This window comes from Vulpes lagopus, chromosome 20, assembly GCF_018345385.1.
Source record: "Vulpes lagopus strain Blue_001 chromosome 20, ASM1834538v1, whole genome shotgun sequence".
In the NCBI taxonomy this organism is placed as follows: Eukaryota; Metazoa; Chordata; class Mammalia; order Carnivora; family Canidae; genus Vulpes; species Vulpes lagopus.
The window spans coordinates 11,017,135-11,033,618 of NC_054843.1; the positions used below are offsets into that span (position 1 = coordinate 11,017,135).

The 16,484-nt window shown below is 37.7% G+C and overlaps 1 protein-coding gene across 8 annotated transcripts in view; it reads left to right on the top strand.

The window, feature by feature from the left end:
• The window catches only part of CRYZL1 (crystallin zeta like 1), a 35,757-nt gene that overhangs the window by 13,465 nt on the left and 5,808 nt on the right, over positions 1-16,484 (top strand). For 6 of the 8 annotated variants that reach the window (XM_041735065.1, XM_041735061.1, XM_041735058.1 and 3 more), the window contains 5 exons: positions 2,222-2,266; positions 4,071-4,139; positions 12,000-12,133; positions 13,167-13,278; positions 16,268-16,366. In XM_041735065.1, the coding sequence (XP_041590999.1) occupies positions 2,222-2,266; positions 4,071-4,139; positions 12,000-12,133; positions 13,167-13,278; positions 16,268-16,366 (459 nt within the window). The remainder of the gene's footprint in view (positions 1-2,221; positions 2,267-4,070; positions 4,140-11,999; positions 12,134-13,166; positions 13,279-16,267; positions 16,367-16,484) is intronic. The other 2 variants (XM_041735060.1, XM_041735059.1) reach the window with 2 other exon arrangements.

Sequence of the window (16,484 nt, forward strand, 5' to 3'; positions counted from 1 at the left end):
ATATAGTGAGCATTTGCTAAGAGCTTCGAATATTAAATGAGACAGAGTCCCTGCCCTCAAAGGAATTTTCCTTCCAAAATTCCTTCCTAGGGTAAAGACAAATACATCCTTATGAGCAGATTATTATGAAAGCTCAGAAGAGAGCTATCCAGCCCAACCAGAAGCAACAGGAAAGGCTTCTTGGGTACTTTAAGCAGACTAAGGAGAATTGTACTCAGCACAGAGGGTGTCATATACAAAGACAGAAGCGAGTGATAATCTGATGTTTCGTAACAATTACAGAGTTTGGTGTTGTCAGGGCAAAAGCAAAGTTCCGGGCAGGAGTCAGAGGCAAGATATATTTGACAGCAGAGAAACAGTTTGTCAGGAAAATTCTCCTTCAAAAATAGCAGAATAAAAGATAACAAACAAAATATTTTAATGATATAAACACTGATTCCTTATCCCAAAATATGAGGCAGGATGGTAGACAAGGGCCAGAGGCATAATGAGCCTCATATGTCAAATTGGGTTTTAGGAAGATTATTGGAGTGCCCGTATGAAGTATGCTTTTGAGGCTGTAGGCAAGAGGACTAGTTGGGTCATAGACTAACAAGCAAGAGGTGACAAAATCCATAACCTAGATAGTGGTGGCAGAGGTGCATGTTCAAGAAATACTGAGGAAGTAACGTTAGCAGGACTGAATAATTAATGAACAGGAGAATAAAAGCAAGTAAGAGCCAGGAGTGATTTACCCCCATTCTAGTTAAGGTATGAATTGGTGCCACTAATTGAGAAGGGAAAAGGATCTGATTTGGAGGAAGATGGTGAGTTTAGATTTATACTTGTTGAGTTCTAGGTACATAAGTGACATCTCACTGGAGAGGTCTATTAAGCAATTGTGTGAGTTTAAGCTCAAATGTAAGAGAGTTCTTGCTAGAACTGTATATATTTGAGAATTGTTCCCATGTCAATTGTATATGAAATCAGAGTAGAAATGGAGGAGGACCATAAACATAGCCACTCTTTGGGAGGCAACTGAAAGGAGTATGAAGGAAGCCAATTGAAAAGGATCAGAGTGATCCCAGGAAGACAGGGATCAGCAGCCAAAAAAGGGAAAAGTATAGTGCATCAGAAGCCAAAAATATTGGGAGGATGGTACAGGGAGGGATCCAGAGAAGAGCAAACTGTGAAAAGAAGATTTGAAAGTAGGAATATCAAACAGTTGCTTGTAGAGTACCAACAAATGAGCTCTGGAACCATCTTTCCCTTAGCCAGCCAAAGAGGCTACTCCCTTCATCTTCCTTCATTGCATTACATTAGTGTCATCTGTTAACTAAGAATAATCATACCTACAATCATGAGTTAAATGTGATGAAGATCAAATGAGATACTGCAAGCAGGCATTCAATGTTTGGGATTTTCCTTTCCTTCTTGTAACTATTTGAACAAAGATATCTAAAGAATTGACTGGTGGTAGAGGCTTTTTCTCTACCATGTGCAGAGAAAATGTAATCATCATTTCTATGTAATTCTAAGAAGTTTCTTGATACCAGTCTGAATTATATCTATAATCCCAAATTGAAGTAATTCTGTGCATGACTCCTACCAGAGTCTGCCACTGTATGTCTTAGGTTCTGCACCTAAAATAATGACAGGAGGGATCCCTGGGTGGCGCAGTGGTTTGACGCCTGCCTTTGGCCCAGGGCACGATCCTGGAGACCCGGGATCGAATCCCACATCGGGCTCCCAGTGCATGGAGCCTGCTTCTCCCTCTGCCTGTGTCTCTGCCTCTCTCTCTCTCTCTCTCTCTCTCTCTCTCTCTCTCTGTGTGTGTGTGACTATCATAAATAAAAAAAATTAAAAAATAAATAAATAAAATAAAATAATGACAGGAGATTGGGCTCGCCACAGGAGGGGTGGAAGGCAGTGTAATCATCATAAGAGCTGCAGAGTGGATTATTTTCCTTTATTCCTTCATCCTTAGCAACACAAACATCATCCTCTGTGGTGTCAGCAGCCACATGACCCAGATTTTGTGGAGCACTATGTGCAGAATCCAGATTTGAAGTGTTCTATCCTACAGTCTTTATAATTGACCATCAAAGTGTCCTAGAAGTTCTTGGCCTTTTCTCTGAGTCAGTGACTTTTTTTTAATAAACCCATGAATTTATTTTAGTAGTTAAGTAACAGTGGCATTTAATAATCTCACAATACAAATTAATTTTCTCTCCTCTTTAAGTTGGAAGCAAGGTATCATTCTTTCAACCAGATGATGAAGTCGTCGGTAAGTTATAATTTATAGCCCTATTTCAAGTCCTCTATTTTACTGTCATCTCTTCTTTTTCCAAGGCAATTATTAATGTTTCTTGTGTCCTTTGCTTTGGATAGGATACATACAGGGGCGCCTGGGGGGCTCAGGCGGTTAAGCATCTGCCTTAAGCTCAGGTCATGATCCCAGGGTCCTGGGATCAAGCCCCAGATCGGGGCTCCTTGCTCAGAGGAAGTCAACTTCTCCCTCTCCCTCTGCCTCTCACCCCACTTGTGCTTACTCACTCTTTCTCAAATAAAATCTTAAACAAACAAAAAAGAATACATATATCCTGAATCTGCTCACAAGTATCCACTGATGAAGAGAATTTGGAGTTAAATTCTCAATAGCAGAATATTTAAAACCTTCTACTATTTGACTATTGAACAATGTGATAGAAAGATGACCATAGTTATTAATGTGGTCGGTACAGCCTTTCCTGACAGGACCCTAGTCTATGACTTGACTGCAAATTCTGGAACGCACAGTCACAAGTCACCTGCTTGAAGACTGCTCACTGACCGGGCTGTATGGAAGCTCCGCTCTCCATATCCAGCTTGCATTTCACAGAGCTGCTCCCTCAGTAATCTTGTAAAACCGAAAGTCCACTGGAAATCTTCAGATGAATGGTTATCTTAAAAACCCACAGTGAATACTATTCTCCCAATATATATGTATTTATATTATTATATCCTAAACAGTCACACAAACATATAAAATATGACTTTAATAATAGTTTTGAAAATTAACATTTCTGTGTAGAAAATATTGATAGGAAGATACTTAAACTTAGAAAAAAATCAACTTTATGGTATGCTTGAAGTTGTTAATAGCTTTTTATGGTATTGCCTTTGACTCATGTATTTTTTGTAGAGAACTTACTATTTCTGTCTTTAAAAAAATATATATATGTATATATGTACATATATATATATATATTTAAAGATTTTATTTGTTTTTTTGGGACTGACAGGGAGAGCATGAGCCAGGGGGGTGAGCAGAGGGACAGGGAGAAGCAAGCACCCCACTGAGCAGGGAGCCTGACTCAGGCTCGATCCCAGGACCCTGATAAGAAGGCAGACGCTTAATCCACTGAGCCACTCAGGTGCACCTATTTCTGTCTTATTCATCCAAGAAGTCAATGACACTGTGTTACTCAAGATTCCTTTTGTGTTGTTTTTTTAAAGATTTTATTTATTTATTCATGAAAGACACAGGGAGAGAGGCAGAAACATAGGCAGAGGGAGAAGCAGGCTCCCTGCAGGGATTCCAGTGCAGGCCTCGATCCCGGGATTCTGGGATCACGCCCTGAGCCAAACGCAGATGCTCAACCACTGAGCCACCCAGGCACCCCTCAAGATTCCTTTGTAAGAGACCAAAAATGAAATCGGGATTAGCATAGAGGAAAATGGGATTTTACTAGAAGCATCTTACAGAATCAAACCGTGCGAAGGTAGCTGTGCATCAAGAACAATTTTAATGAGGAATCCAGGTGCCCCCAAATCTCTAACTTGCCTCTGTACATAGGACACCATCACTCAGGTCACAGAAGAGGAGGAAAAAGAAAGAGAGCATAGGCAATATAGCCTTCATGACAGAAAATGAACAGTCTGCTTCCCTTCCATACTTCTGAGGCCTCTTCCTTCCCCACACTAATAATTACTGGAATCTTCCTCAAAATTCTAGTGAACAAAATTTAGACTAATACTTACTGGCATCTCATTAGGAATGAATTCATTTATGGGATTGTTTCTGTTAAGTTTCTCCTGTCGATTTCCAGGAATTCTGCCCCTGGATTCTGAAGACCCTGGACTTTGTGAAGTTGTTAGAGTGCATGAGCATTACTTGGGTATGTGCCAGTCTTTTGCTGCTCATGTAAGTCTTGCATCATTGTTGTGTGGTGTTTAGTAACATCGCAATGTATTTGCATCTACCTTGTGTAATAGCCATTGGCTGATCACGTGAACACTGCTAGTGTACATTTAGTATCCATAAAATTCATATTCAGACCATACAGCATATAGACTTTTATTTTATTTTATTTTATTTTTTTTATTTATGATAGTCACACACACAGAGAGAGAGAGGCAGAGACACAGGCAGAGGGAGAAGCAGGCTCCATGCACCGGGAGCACGACGTGGGATTCGATCCCGGGTCTCCAGGATCACGCCCTGGGCCAAAGGCAGGCGCCAAACCACTGCACCACCCAGGGATCCCTAGACTTTTAAATCTCACTTAGACTACAGTGGTGAGATGTTTGAAAATTAATTTCTTCCTTGGCTCTGAAATTATATCACCGATCAGAATTGTTTTTTTAATTGAGAGATAGTTGGCATACAATGTTATATTAGATTCAGGTGAAGAATTTTTTTTTTTTTTACTTCTTATAAAAATAATTTTTTTACTTATTTAAAAAAATTCTTTTTTTACTTCTTATTCTTCATTATTAGTTGAAACTAAAAATATGTGAAATCTAGATAATATGTGCAGAGTCTGAGACAGGAAAGAATCAAGAACACTTGTCTTTGGTTTCTATTGTTAATATATTTTTAAGTTTTTTTAATTTAACTGAAATGTTAATTTTAAATTTCTCCTATAGTAATTTACTTCTTGAATATATAGAATAAATATAAATACACTTTAGGAAACTATAGTGAAAAGATGCTGCATCTCCTTAGTAATCAGGGAAAAGCAAATTAAAACCCGCTTCAGGATACCATTACTCATCCACACGATTGACAAATTTTATCAAGTCCCCGCTGAGCCACCGGGGCTGCCCAGTAGTTAACTTTCTATAACAAGTTATTTTAGGGGACTTAGTCAAAACTCAAGCCTGAGAATCCAAATGAAAGGTTTTAGTTGACTCCATAGTTACAAGGTTCTCAACAAACAAGTGAAATAAGGCCCAAGGAAATTCTGGTGCCAAAAACAGTATAGTTACCTGTAAAAAAGCTAGTGGTGGTCCTCAATTTTCAAACTGCATAAAATTGAAATAGCTTTGGAGTAGAGACTTTCATAGCATGGTATTTGAAAGTGAGCTTTATCTTTCAAAGGAAGACACATACTTGGCTCCATATCTAGGTTTAATATACACAGGCCTCAGATTTCCAGAAAAAATGACTTTTAAAATTAATTTTTTTTTAAGATTTTATTTATTTATTCATGAGAGACACACAGAGAGAGAAGCAGAGACATAGGCAGAGGGAGAAGCAGGCTCCATGAAGGGAGCCTGACATGAGCCTTGATCCCGGGACTCCAGGATCACGCTCTGGGCCAAAGGCAGGTGCTAAACCACTGAGCGACCCAGGGATCCCCAAAATTAATTTAAGTGAACTATCCCCAACATAGTGTTTGAACTCATTACCCCAAGATCAAGAGCTGCATGCTCTCTTTAATAAATTTTTTTAAAAAAAGAAGGTAAGTTAACTGTTAAAAAAGGGCCCATTCTTTCTTCTGAGATTTGGCATGATTTATACACATTTCCATCATGTATTTACCAATTGTTTTTTAATAACAGCTTCATTGAGATATAATTTACATACCATAAAATTAACCTTTGTAAACCAGTCATTTTTAGTTTTTTTTTTTTTAAGATTTTATTTATTTATTTATTCATAGAGACACAGAGAGAGAGAGAGAGAGAGAGGGAGGCAGAGATACAGGCAGAGGGAGAAGCAGGCTCCATGCAGGGAACCCAATGCGGGACTCGATCCCAGGTCTCCAGGATCATGCCCTGAGTCGAAGGCAGACACTCAACCGCTGAGCCACCCAAGTGTCCCAGTCATTTTTAGTATTTTGACAAAGTTGATCAACCCTTATCACTAATTTTAGAATACTTTATCACTCCAAAAGAATCTCCATTTCCTTTGGCAGTTATTCTCCATTTTCCTTCCACAGCTTCTCAGAACCATGAATATACTTTTTCTTTCTATTGATTTGCTTATTTCGGACATTTCATATACATTAATCTTGCAATATGTGGTCTTTTGTAATTGTCTTAATTCATTTTTCATAAAGTTCATGTTTTCAAAGTTCACGCATTGCGTGGCATCTATCCATATTTAATTCTTTTCAGTGGTTGAATAAAATACTCCATTGTATAAGTATACCACATTTTGTTTTATCCATTCATCTATGATTGGATATCGAGATTGTTTCTACTGTTTTTGGCTATTATGCATAATGCTGATCTGCACATTTATGTAATAAATTTTTGTGTGGATATATGTTTTTATTTCTCTTGGGTATATACCTAGGCATAGAATTATTGAATCATATAACAACTCTACATTTAACATTTTGAGAAACTGAGAAACCATTTTCAAAATAGCAGCATTTTATAATTCAACTAACAATGAAACAGCATCTCAGTTGCTCCTCATCCTCACTACTGCTTATTATTTTCTGCCTTTTTAATTTTAAGCATCCTAGAAGTGAAATCTTGTTGTTGTTTTCATTTTATTTCCCCAATGACTAATGATGTTGAAAATTTTTCATGCTTATTGGACATTTGTATATCTTATTTGGAGAAATACCTGTTCAGATCCTGTGCCCAGTTTTTAAATTGTGTTATCCTTTTTATTGGTGAGTTGTAAGAGTTCCTTATATATTCTAGATAGAAGCTGCTTGTCAGATAAATTGATTATAAATATATTCTCCCATTCTAAAGGTTGCCATTTCATTTTCTTATGACATCCTTTAAAGCACAGTATTTAAAATATTGAGTGGGTTTCAGGTTCTTCATATTTTCTTTTGTCCATTGTGCTTTTAGTATTATTTCTAAGAACTCATTGCCAAAGATAATTTTACAAACATTTACACCTATGATTTCTCCTAAGAATTTTATATATTTAGCTCTTACATTTACTTCTGTGATCCATTTTGAGTTAATTTTTGTACATGGTATGAAATAAATGTTCTTTTTTTTACATGTAGATATCTAGTATCCCAGAATCATTTGTTGAAAAGACTCTTCTATACCTACTGAATTGTCTTGACACTCTTGTTCAAATCTTCTTTTTTTAAAGATTTCATTTATTCATGAGAGTCATAGAGAGAGGCAGAGACATAGGCAGAGGGAGAAGCAGGCTCCTCACAGAAAGCCCAATCCAGGACTCGATCCCTGGACTGGGATGACGCCCTAAGCTGAAGGCAGATGCTCATCTGTTGAGCCATTCAGGCATCCCACTCGTGTTCAAAATCAATTGACCATATATAGGTTTATATCTGGATTCAATCCTATTTAACTGATCTATATATCCATTTTTACGCCAGTCAAAATTGCTTTGATTACAGTAGCTTTGCAATAAATTTTCTTCTTTTTTTAAATTTAAATTCAGTTAATTAACATATAATGTATTATTAGTTTCAGAAGAAGAGTTCAGTGATTCATCAGTCTTATACAATACCCAGTGCTCATTACATAATAAGCCCTCCTTAATGTCCATCACCCCATCCCCCGCCTCCCTCTAGTGACCCTCAATTTGTTTCCTATGATTAAGCGTCTCTTATGGTTTGTCTCCCTCTCTGATTTCATCTCATTTTATTTTTCCCTCCCTTCCTCTATGATCCTGTTTTGTTAAATTCCACATGAGTGAGATCATATAATTGTCTTTCTCTGATTGACTTATATCACTTATCACTTAGCATAATACCCTCTAGTTCCATCCACATTGTTGCAAATGGCAAGATTTCAGTCCTTCTGATGGCCGAGTAGTATTCCAGTGTGTGTGTGTGTAGATATATCTATATCTATATATACCTGCCGTGGTTTTTTTTATCCATTTATCTGTCAATGGATATCTGGCCTCTTTCCATAGTTTGGCTATTGTCTACATTGCTGCTATAAAAATTAGGGTGCAGGTGCTCCTTCGGATCACTACATTTGTATCTTAGCGGTAAATACCTATAAAGAGCTTAGCAAACTCAACACCCAAAGAGCAAATAATCCAATGAAGAAATGAGCCAAAGACATGAACAGACATTTCTCCAAAGAAGACATACAAATGGCCAACAGACACATAAAAAAATGCTCCATGTCACTCAGCATCAGGCAAGTACAAATTAAAACTACAATGAGCTACCACCTCACACCAGTCAAAATGGCTAAAATTAACAAGTCAGGAAATGACAGATGATGGCAAGGTTGCAGAGAAAGGGAAAGCCTCTTAATAACACTTTTGGTGGGAATGCAAACTAGTGCAGCCACTCTGGAAAATAGTATAGAGGTTCCTCAGAAAATTGAAAAGAGAGCTATCCGACAACCGGGCAAAAAGGGCCCATTTTTCTAGGTGTCGCCAAATACTGGAGATTTATAAAATGGACCAGAAAGAGAAAAGCAAATTGGAACATCAGTTTCCTAGCTATAAAGCTTAAACTAAGACAAGCAAACCACACAAATGACCTTTTATTTTCCTATGAATCAAGAGGATTGTAGTCCAAAAATCCATTAACACATATAAAGAAAATAATTCCAGATATTCCTTGAGGAAAAAAATACAGTAAAATGTTTCTTTAAGAGAGGAACTTTACGAATGGCCATTTACTGTGACTGCTTGCCTTTGGACAAGACACTGGCACATTCACCAAACTGGATAGCCTCTAAATTCTGTTGGTGCTCCAACATTTTGTAAAAGACGAAATAATTTCAGTATGTTCCCTGGAGATTTGCGGAAGGAAATACTCAGTTTAGCACAACTCTATTTCAGTTTCTGTTAATTCTTTAGTAATTTTTTTAAAATGAAAGTTGAATACTCAGCCACCTTCAGATAAGTCTGTTCTTTCCCAAACCGAAGAATTAGGTTCCAAACAACTTCCCCAAAAATGTCTTATTAATCCTTCTACAGAATACTAAAGATAAAGTTAAGAAGTTGATTGAATCTTCCAGTTCTTTTGTGCTTTCAACTCTTAAGCCATTTATGTCAAGCATAAAAATAATTTTTTCATTCAAAATTTAGTACACATTTTCAGCATTATTTTTTTGGACCTAAGGTAGAAAGAATTGAAATTATAATTCTTGGGTTTGATATGCTGTTATTATACCTCCCTGGTTCTTCTATTTGTATTTTTAGTTTTTCATAACATAATAAATACTTGTGGACCACCTAACACAAAAGCAGGGATCTCAACATTAAACTACGTTACCATGCAATGTTAGAGCCTTTGCTTAGCTTTTTTTTTTTAAAGGACTACAAGTTTGGTTTGGTTGTTTTGGGGTTCTTTTAAAGATTTATTTATTTTAATGAGACAAAGAGTGAATGAGGGAAGGGGCAGAGGGAAAGAGAAAATCCTGAAGGACTCTGCTGAACACAGAGCCTAACGCGGGGCTCAGTCTTGCAACCCCAAAATCATGACCTGAGCTGAAACCAAGAATTGGGTGCTTAACTGATTATGCCACCCAGACACCCCTACATGTTTGATTTCTTAATGAAAATATAGGCAGTCCCAATTCTTATAATGGAGGATATTCCCGCAACAATATAAGTAAACTAGAAATGCCTGAGTGGCTCAGTTGGTTAAGCATCTACCTTTGGTACAAGTGGTGATTCCAGGGTCCTGGGATTGAGCCCCACATAGGGCTCCCTGCTCAGCAGGGAATCTGCTTCTCCCTTTCCTTCTGCTGCTCTCCCTGCTTGTGCTCTATGTGTGTGTCAAATAAGTTAAAATCTTTAAAAACAACAACAACAATATAAGTAAACTGTAGGTACCTTGAGTGTGCTCTGTTAGAGTAGGTGTGCTTTAGAGTCAGACATTTGAATTTCTTAGCTGTGTAGCCCCAGACAAATTAATTACCCTGAACCTCACCTTATAATCAAGAAAATTAGGAGGATAGGTATTTTAAAGAGTTTGGTAAAGAATAAAGTACCATGCGTGAGTGATATCACCTGGTGCTCTATTTTATTTTATTTTATTTTATTTTATTTTATTTTATTTTATTTTATTTTATTTATTTATTTTTTTTTTTTTTCTGGTGCTCTATTTTAATGCCTTGCTGGTCTGAACATTTTCAGCACATACATGCTGGTGTTCTGTCCTCTAGATGGCACTAGTTAGTTGATATGTGCAATGCTGAGTGGCCTGTGCTACACCATCTCAACTTTAGAGGGAAAACATTTGAAAGAGTTAGTAGACTACAGAAGTGTTATAAAGTTGATTTTAGGTAAAATGAGAAAGGATAGCTTTTAACTGAAAAAAATCACATTCATTGTACAAAATAAAAACCTAAAAACTAAATAATTTAATTTATTAAGGAAGAGCTTAATGATCAGATCATATAGAGCTCTTTATATTAGGAGTTTGCATTTTGTCTCAAGTGCAATAGAAAGCCATTGATGAACTGAGCTAACATCAAGAGTCAGTCAACCAACTGAGACACCCAGGTGCCCCACCGCTGAACTTTAAACAGAGAAGTGTTAGCATGTTACGTATGCTTTTAAAGATCATTCTGGGGGCGCCTGGGTGGCTCAGTCAATTAGGTGTCCAACTCTTGATCTCAACTCAGGTCTTCATTTCAGGTCGTAAGTTCAAGCCCCATGAAAAGAAAGATCATTCTGACACTTCTGTTTTCCAAAACACTATGAGGGATATTGAAGAAAGAAGACATAAAGTTGAAAATAATACTTAGAACATGTAAACAAGCAGTTCATTTAGAATATGTTTTTAACTTCCTGTAAATCCATAAGAAAAAGATAATGCAACAAAGAAATTGATAAAACACTTGAACAGTTGTTTCACAAAAGGAATTCCAGATGGCCAGCAAACACAGAATAGTGTTTGGAAAAACAAGTTAAAATCACAGTTAGAAACCCTTTACACACCCATATGATTGGTAAGAATGTATACTAGTGCCAGGGGTTGACAAGGATGTTTACAGTGATAGGAGCTCATTACCCAGCTATATGGGAGAATGAATTCAGACAGCCACTTCAGTAGTATGTAGTAAAGTCAAAGGTGGTATTCCTGTGAGGTGGGATTTCCATCCTTGAGTACTGTCTTAGAAAAAACCCACATGACAGCATAATGCCATCTTTTATATGAGAGCATTCTTAGCAGCATGGTTTAAAACTGCCACAAACTGAAAACAACACAAATCCTCCTCTACTAGAGTTGTATCACCAAATGAATGTTTTCACATAGTGGAAACCCATAAAACACCAGAAAAACGAAAGCACTGCAGCCACATTTACAAAAATATTTATGGCTTTAAAACAATGTTGAGAGGGAAAAAGGAAGATAGAAAAGAGTTCATATGATGCCACTGAGATAAAGTTCAAAAAGAGGCAAAACTAAATGACATTGTTTAGAAATGCATACTTGGGCCATAAACTATGAAGGTGAACAAGACTGAGGTAGCGACCTCTGGTGGGAAAGACAAGGCTGTGGCTGTGCGTTTTCTCTCAACCAAGATTGGTGCTTACTTGTATATTTGCTTGGTATTTATCCACCCATCTATACTTACGTCCCATGTACTTTTCTGCATGTGTTTTATTTCACAATATAATATTTTAAAAATGCACACACACACTGACTCCTATGCTAAGAGTGCATTACGTGTGGGCCAGAATGGAACTGGGGAAACCAAAATGTCAGCAAAAGAGAAAGGAGTAGTGCCTTGGACCAGGGCCATAGTGGGGCTAAGAAGAGATAGATCCAGGAGTCAGGACTAATGGGACTTGCTAACTGATTGCTTCCTCTTGTTCTTTGTGACAGTTCACAAACCAGAAAAAGTTACATGGACAGAAGCTGCTGGAACCATTCGGGATGGAGTACGAGCCTATACAGCTCTGCATTATCTTTCTCATCTCTCTCCTGGAAAATCAGTGCTGATAATGGATGGAGCCAGTGTAGGTGCTAATAATTCTGCTAAGAAACAGATCAAAAGCTACTAAACTTAGGAAGTAGGCCATCCATTTGCTAATATAATTCTCTGCTGATAGCTTATTCACTGCTCATTTTGTTAAAATAGGCAGCTTTGACTAATAGGAGATTAAAGTTAGACTTAAGGGTGTTTAGTTTATTATTTTGAATCTGCTAGTACATTAAAAAAGCAGATAAGCCATGTTTTTATGCCTGTTATACAGAGCCTGAAATGGCTCATGAAATCTTTGAACCATGCCCCAAAACTCCCTACTAATTTTGTATATGCCTCACACTTACACTTGTGTCGATAAGGTGTTGTATTTCTAGATGGGTCACACAAGATAAAAAATGTGCTCCTGTCAATATATTACACATATCAACAAAAAATAGTTTAAGACACTAAAAATACATAAAAATAGATTATAATCTAAAAAGGTCACAAAACTTGGGGTGAATTTTTATCATTTTTTATGTGGCTATTGATGAAAATGCTTTTATCCCTTGCTTTTCTGTGCAAAAAAGGCAGAACTGTCTTCAGCATTGGCTTCAACCTGATGCCTAGCATCAGGGTAGTAGTGTTTCCTTGAGCTCACCCCTCAGGTCAGCAAAAGGATGGAGCTTTTGAGAGTTCTTTGATCTTTAAAGAGAGATAGATGGACTCATGCATGTACTGTGAAATTAGCTTAGAACATCATGCTGACAAGGCCCTTAAAAGCCCATTTTTCTCTTCCTGAGGCCCAAGTTTCTGAATGCAGCCCTCCATCTTGAAATTATGTGCAATGACGAGACTGGGTGAGAGCATGTGACATGTATACCTTTTCTGCCACCCCTTCTGAAGAAGAAAGTCAAATGTCTCAACCTTGCCCATATTTCTTTTTCTTTTTCTCTCAGATAATATTCAAAAATATACTAAAGTAGCACTAAGCTATTAGACTTTATTAAACGGCCAATGAAACAAGTTAGATATGGCCTCTGCCTTATATCTGTAAGCCCATTTTGTATTTTTTCCCCACACAGGCACTTGGTATGATAGCTATTCAGTTAGCACACCATAGAGGAGCCAAAGTGATTTCAACAGCAGGCAGCCTTGAAGACAAGCAATGCCTTGAAAGACTTAGGCCTTCTATAGGTGGGTACTATTACTCAACACAGACTCTGCAACAGAAAATTTTGAAGAGATATCATCTTATAGACTAAACTCATAAAGTACAAAATCCCAACTATAGCAACTTTTTTCTAGGTGTGTTTCCTGAAGCAGGGGAAACAAAAGCAAAAATAAACTATTAGGACTACATCAAAATAAGAAGTTTCTGCACAGTGAAGGAAACAACAAAACTAAAAGACAGCCTACTGAATGGGAGGAAATATTTGCAAATGACATCTCTGATAAAGGGTTAGTATCCAAAATACATAAAGAATTCATACAACTTATTGCTCAGAAAACAAATAATCCAATTAAAAATGCATAGAAGACATGAACAGATATTTCTCCAAAGAAGAAATACAGATGGCCGACAAATGAAAAGATGCTCAGCATCACTCATCATCAGGGAAATGCAAATCGAAACCACAATGAGATGGCTAAAATAAAAAACACAAGAAGCCACAAGTGTTGGAGAGGATGTGGTGCATGCCACTATTGAAAACAGTATGGGGGTTCCTCAAAAAGCTAAAAATGGAACTACCTTGTGATTCAGTAATCACACTACTGGGTATTTAACCCCAAAATATAAAACACTAATTCAAAGGGATACATGCACCCCTCTGTTTATTGCAGCATTAAAATTTAGAAAAGCTAAATAGTGGAAGCAGCCCAAATGTCCATTGACTGATGAATGGATAAAAATGATATGAAATATATATCTCATATATACATAGGAATATTATTCAGCCATTAAAAGATGAAATCTTGCCATTTGCAACAACATGGATGGAGCTAAAGAGTATAATGCTAAGCAAAATGAGCTAGTCTGAGAAAGAAATACCATTCAATTTCACTGGCGGAATTTAAGAAACAAAACAAGTGCACAAAGGAAAAGAAAAAAGGAGAGAAACAAACCAAGAAACAGACTGTTAATTATAGAGAAGAAACTGATGGTCACGAGAGGAGAGGTGGGTGAGGATTAAGAGGACACTTATCTTTTTTTTTTTTTTAAGATTTTATTTACTCATGAAAGACATAGAGAGGCAGAGACATAGGCAGAGAGAAGCAGGCTCCCTGCAGGAAGCCCAACGTAAGACTCGGTCCCAGACCCTAGGAACAGATCACGACCTGAGCTGAAGGCAGACGCTCAACCACTGAGCCACCCAGGCATTCCAAAAGGACACTTATCTTGACAAGCCCTGAATAATGTATAGAACTGCTGAATCACTATATTGTACACTTGAGACTAATAGAACACTATGTTAGCTCTACTGGAATTTAAAAAAAATTAATTAAAAAATGCTCAACAAAAAAATGAAAAGATTGAACCTGTCCAAACAATACAAATGGTAAGGATAAAGAAAATAGACTGAAAAAATGACCAAGGAGAGAAGAATGAGGAATGGAGAAACTAACAGATGAAGAGACAAGAGGCTGAGCCAGAGTGTGAGGGGCAGGCAGGAAGGGGAGTAAAGTTCATTGAGTGTTAGTGTGAATAATCTATCCTGACATCGTCACCAGCCCCCTGTCAGTGAACCAGGGTGCAGCATCTACAGGATTTAACCAGTGTGTCCAAGGAGCTACAACTAGATTGGAGTGGGATTTAAATCGAGGCCTATCCAACCTTAAAGCCCTCCTTACTTCCATTGTTACCTTCTGCCTCTGACAGAGATAACCAAGACATGGAAGAAAGGTTAAGACAGGGACTGGAGAAAGGAGGAAAAACAGGAAAAGTTTGGAAATGGAATTGAGGGTTGGGGGGCAGACCATGAACTGTACTGTTGAATGGAGAGGCTTCTTCCTGCCCTTCAGAGGTACTTCAGTCCCTTCCCAAATGTCTTCCCTAGGCCTGCCCCCGGCCCCCACCTCTTAGATCACTGTCGTTCTACACCCCCTACCTGAGCCTCCATCTGAGCCATGCTGTGAAGAATTCTCTTTTACAAGAGGGTACTAAAAGTTATGAAAAGGAATTATAAACACGTCTTCATTTTGACAGTTCAAATACTCAGATTTTTTTTTTTTTTAAGATTTTACTTATTTATTCATGAGAGACAGAGCGGCAGAGACACAGGCAGAGGGAGGAACAGGTTCCCCCAGGGAGTCTGATGCTGGACTCCATCCCAGGATCCCAAGATCACGCCCTAAGCCAACCACTGAGCCACCGAGACATCCCTAGATTTTTTTTTTTTTTTAATCTCATTGGCTTGTTCTATTGATATAATACTCTAAAACTAGTCTAGTTTTCACTAGGTGATCAAAATAATCATTTTTTCCCCTTAATCTCCAGGATTTTTCTTCATTTTGGAGAGCAAGTGGGGAAGGCAGCGGGGGGTGGATTTCCATGACTAAAAAGGGATAATACAGCCTCTAATAGAGAAGTATTATATCACACAAATACCGTTTTTACTTTTTAGCTCTAAATTCTATTAAACCTGAACATAAGAAATTGCCTAATCTTTCAGTTTATGCCTCAATATATATTTATCTCTGTGGTTTACAGATTCTCTGTTCTATTTAGCAATAAGGTACAGTCCTCTTTTAGTAGGCCAGCCTTGGAACACATCATCCACAAAATATTAAGTATTTTTTTCAATTTTTATTTATTCATTCATGAGAGACACAGAGAGGCAGAGATATAGGCAGAGGGAGAAGCAGGCTCCCTGCTAGGAACCTGATGCGGGACTCGATCCCGGGACTCTGGGATCACAACCAGAGCCGAAGGCAGACGCTCAACCACTAAGCCACCCAGGTGCCCCAATATTAAGTATTTTAATTTGATTGAATATACCAGTCCCTTCCTTTAAATTAATCCCTACCACTGTTGGGTCAGAAGAGAAAAAATAAAATTTGGATCCAGTAATTGAACCACTCCATACATTTCAGAGAAGAAATATTTGCTTTTTCTTTTTCTCTGATTTCTTTGTACTCATCACATAGAGAACAATACAATTGCCTGACTTCCTGTCCTTCACAGCCCGAGTCATCGATATTTCTAGTGGGAAAGCCCATGTTGCTGAAAGCTGTTTAGAGGAAACAGGTGGCCTGGGAGTAGATATTGTCCTAGATGCTGGAGGTAGGTACTTTACTAGATCAGTAGTCTGTGTCATTTTTGTAGTGTGATGGATGCATCTCAAAAAAAATTAATATATAACCAGGTAATGATTAACATCTATTAAATTGATGTCATGTTT